General features: G+C 35.9%; 1 protein-coding gene across 1 annotated transcript in view; it reads left to right on the top strand.

The window, feature by feature from the left end:
- The window catches only part of LOC104542034 (S1 RNA-binding domain-containing protein 1-like), a gene marked incomplete at its 5' end in the record, with an annotated part of 19,894 nt that extends 16,150 nt beyond the window's left edge, over positions 1 to 3,744 (top strand). Inside the window, 2 exons of the mRNA XM_010186224.1 lie at positions 1,018 to 1,202; positions 3,455 to 3,744. Of these exons, the coding sequence (XP_010184526.1) occupies positions 1,018 to 1,202; positions 3,455 to 3,744 (475 nt within the window). The remainder of the gene's footprint in view (positions 1 to 1,017; positions 1,203 to 3,454) is intronic.
- Between the last annotated feature and the right edge of the window lie 697 nt (positions 3,745 to 4,441).

Below are 4,441 nucleotides of genomic sequence, written 5' to 3'. Positions count from 1 at the left end.
AAGTGTCTGCTGAGAAAAGAACTAGTTACTTTAGTTAGTACAATGTTGCTTAGCTTCTATGAGCTGCATCCTCATTTCAGTTACATCCATTAAAGACTTGTTTTGCATTTTTAAGTCTTTTAGTAAAGGACATATATTCAATGACAAATAAACATTGTCTAAGGCATCACTATTGATAATAAGGAATAAGGTCTGCCTGTGAATTTTTGTCATCTGTTTTCTGCGCTTCTCAACATATGTGCCAACACTGCTGGTCTGATAACCTCAGTAAGTGTGTTTTGGGTTTTTTATTTTAAAAATAGAGATCACAGATCAAGATATATTTATTTTAAAGTATTTCTTTTCAGCCCTTTTAGATGCCAGTCCACATTTGTCTCAATCTGCAATGTATGTATGTATGTGACAGTAGGGAAGAATAAGGGTGTTTGTGCTGTAGAACTATTTTGACTTGATAACTTCCTAGTTTCTGAAAAACTAGTGGTTCTTAAACATGAAGTTCATTGTCGGGAGAAGTATTTTATGTAAAATTTTTCTTATATTTGGTTAAAGATTCTTCATACTAATATTTAAAATTTTCATTGTTGTTTTACTAAATTGCCACTCATTTCAATTTTAATGCGCGTGACAATAAAAATGGCAATATTATAAAGTCTCACTTATTTCTGGGGAGCTTCCATGGTAAAAGACATCTTTCAGTCATAATCAGATTTGTTTTTTAAGATGGGATAAAATCACTGGTCTGAGAAGTGAGTAACATATTGAAATTTTGCTTCTGGTTTTGTGATCTATTCCAGGAGATACGTGTATACAGATGGACTCTAAGTTTCCATGTGTGTCTCTGATCAGTGATGAGTTGAGAGGATATGCACTTGGAAAACTGTTCACTGCTCATATATTTTTATCAGAAGTTTTGTCCACACATAAATGAAAAAGTAATTAAAATCCCTACATGTAGCAAAGGTTCAGTTCCTGATAAAGGATATTACAAGTCTCTCTCCATATCTTTGAATTTCCCAGGTTTTTATCTTTCATTGGAGGAAACGTGAATGACATAGGAAAATCAGATATGCAGCAAAAAGTAAATGCAGTAATTCAAAAGGAAGGACTAGAAGGCACAGCCAAAAGGCTAAATACAACAGTGCATACGCTGAAGCTCATCATTGATGGTCTGACTGAGCCTGAAGGCTTTGACATCCGAACAGGTATACCTTTGTTTTGAAGGTTGTAATCTCAGTTTGATTGTTCTGCATACCAGTTTTAAAACAGCACATTTTCTTCTTCTAAAGTCGATAGTAGATTTTCATGGATGTGCAAGTCCATTTCTTTTCTCAGGCAAGGTAAGAGCTATCTCATAGTCAGATGTTACTTTCCAGCTCAGTACGTAAGGAGTGTGAATCCTGCCTTAAATCGTGGCATTTTTAGCCATCGGAAGGGGAGTTGTATGGCTGTTAAAAAATGAAATAGTTTCAGTATGTTGACTCTATACTGATTAAGCCTGTGTTGACCCTCCGTCATGGAGGGGAATGCTGAAACCAAGCTGAAACGTTAGTTATAAAGGTCTGTGGAGTAGTAGCGTAGTAGTGTGTAGTTCTGCTCTTTTATTGCACCAGGTCCTGAAGATGAGTGAGCACTTGGCTCATGACCTAGCTTGGTTAAAACTTTGCAGTAGTGCTGAGCAGTTTGAGGTGAAGGGGAAGAAAGATGGGGTAAGCAATGAAGTAAAACATCTGGAAATGCTGTTGCTTAATGAAACTTACAGCTGGATTCTCTTATGACAGCAAGAGGTATAGATAGGCAGCAAAGATGCAGGCTTATAATAATATGCTTTAAAAACCCGCATTTACTTCCTCTTTTTTGGGATTCATTAGTAGTTTCCTTGCAGACTTTATAAATATTTCCCACTGGTGATCTTGAAAATGTCTGTTTTCTGTATCTCCATTTGTTTTGGTGATATCACATTTAAATTACAGTAGGATAGTCTGTTGACATATAAAGATAAAAAAACAGAAGAGAATCTTCAGTGGAAATATTAATATTCTACTGATCCAGTACCTACAGTACTACTGTGACTGTGACTGGAGTAGGCAGCCTAGTAGCCTTGTAAAACTGTAATTCATTGTCTTTGGAACCCTGCTAGTGACTGTGAGTGAGGAAATGCATCGCATCTAACAGGGCTCAGACAGATTGAATGGTTTGTACTCTACCTCGAGTCAAAAAATAGTCTTGGTTTAAGATTCAATTCCCTTGTTGTCCCCAACACTAGAGAAGTGATGTTAGGGAACTGCAGACAAAGAGTAGCTTTCCTATGTATCCTCTTAAATTTAATTGAAATTCTGTGTTATTTTTCTTGAATGATTTTAGCCAAACGAAAATTGAAAGAACAGAATAATTTTATCACATTATTTTAAAAAACTTTTTCTAGCCAAGGTCTTGCAAGGCATTTCTTGCAAGAAATTATCTTTTCAACATTTAAGTTGAACAGCTAGTCAGATAACTGCAATAAATCTGCTGGGAGAGGAGGAGCAGGTTTGCAAGCATTTAAAAAGATTACCATAATTTCTCTGAATCTTCTTGTGCTCATTGCCCTGAATGTCCGTTTAGTTGCTTTTTTCATTGAAGTACCACTGCACAGTATAATGTCATGAAAGGATTAACCATTTTGGTCTTGAACAATTAGGTACATTCCTTCAGTAGAAAATATGATTAATCTTAAAACACCTTCACCTACCCCTCTCTTCTTCCAGGGCTTAACTTTACTCTCAAATTCTCTACCTCTTCTCTACCAGCAGCACAGATGGATAGGGAACGGAAGTTGTAGTCAGTTCAAAAGCACTTGAAAGATCTGTTTGTGCCCTTAAATGCAGAATGTGAACTTTTATGTACTGGGATATTACCCGCTTATAATCACGTGTGTGTGATTTTGAAGTTGTCAGTTCAAAGAAGCTGTTGATCATGCGATGTCATGGGAAGCTGTTGATTGTGTGATATCATGGTGCAGATGAACAGCGAGCATTGTTGACTTTTCTCTTTAGTATGTGATGAGACTGGGTATTCACCTTCCTGTATACAAATTTGTATAGAAACAGAATTTTATGTATAATTTATGTAACTTACGCAAGAGTTACCTCAAGTCTTTTCTCCCTAGCTCAAAGAAAATTTAAAGAATCTTCCAGTCACTAGCTAATATACTACGTGCTTGTGACCCGCTTGTGATAGCTTCATACCACAGAGTTCGCTATACTTCTTATTCCATTATTCATAGTCTTTTAAAGTGATTCATAAAATACAAGAAATTAGATGGGTCTTTATTTAAAAAATGTAATGAAACAGTATTTGGGACTTTAGCGCTACCTTGGGATGACTTCTTAATTAAAAATAATCAACTAGAAACAACTCTTGGAAAATAATGCTTTTTCTCCAGTGTCTCATTTTTGTTTATTGTTTCTCATAACAGATTTCGATAAACCTGACTTCAAGAGAAGCATAGTCTGCTTTGAGGACTTAACTGTTGGTACTGTTCTGACTGGAAAAGTTCAAAATGCAACGCCATTTGGAGTTTTTGTTGATGTTGGTGTGGGAAAAGCAGGTCTGATTCCAGTGCGAAACATAACAGAAGCAAAACTTTCTAAAGTGAAGAAGAGAAGAAGCCTGGGATTGGGTCCTGGAGAAAGAGTGGAAGTTAAAGTGCTTAATGTTGATATTCCTCGATTGAGGATAACGTTGGATCTTATTCGTGTTTTATGAGAGAGGTTTTTTTATGATCAGTTCATTTTAAGTAATGTCAGCAAGGTTCTGGGGATTCAGACATTTAATGAGTGTGGAAAATGAGCAAATTTTGAAATGTTTGGCTTTGTTTCTTTTTATTTTTTTTAATCTGACAATTTTTCCACATTTCTTGAATCCTTTCTGTTAATAATTGTTGGAACAGTTTATTGGATTACCTCCAAGCAACCTTGTTATTTTGTCTGTGGAGTAAATGGAATTCCGGTGGACAGTCAGACATCTGTTCTCTTATCTGTTCTGTCTGTGCAAGATTTGCTGTCTCAGCCTTTAGTCAGTACTGCATAAGCAGATGCATCTACTGCTCCCTTTCAAAAAACAACCATATGAGTTTGCCTGTTTTCTGGTTGAGAGTCTAAGAGAAGGTACCTAGTTGTAGAAAAAAAGTTAGTGATGACATAGCTTCAAAAGTAGACTGAAAAAAGAGCACCTGCTAATATTATTGATGGTTCAGAAGTATTTGGCTTTAAATTATTTGAGCAATATTATTAGGAGTTCTGTTTACCTGTCTTAGCATTGCTTGTTCAGTTATCATTGATTAACAAGCTTGAATGTACATTGTGGTTTGAGGAACTTTGCTCAGAGGTGTCAAAAGACATTTATGTTGTGCAAAATAAAAGCATTTCTGGCCATCTTTTCTCAGTGCACTGGTTCTACAAGT

Source organism: Mesitornis unicolor, unplaced genomic scaffold (genome assembly GCF_000695765.1).
Source record: "Mesitornis unicolor isolate BGI_N332 unplaced genomic scaffold, ASM69576v1 scaffold55096, whole genome shotgun sequence".
Classification (NCBI taxonomy): domain Eukaryota; kingdom Metazoa; phylum Chordata; class Aves; order Mesitornithiformes; family Mesitornithidae; genus Mesitornis; species Mesitornis unicolor.
Note: the sequence above shows the minus strand (reverse complement) of the source record. Positions and strands in the feature narration are given on the sequence as shown.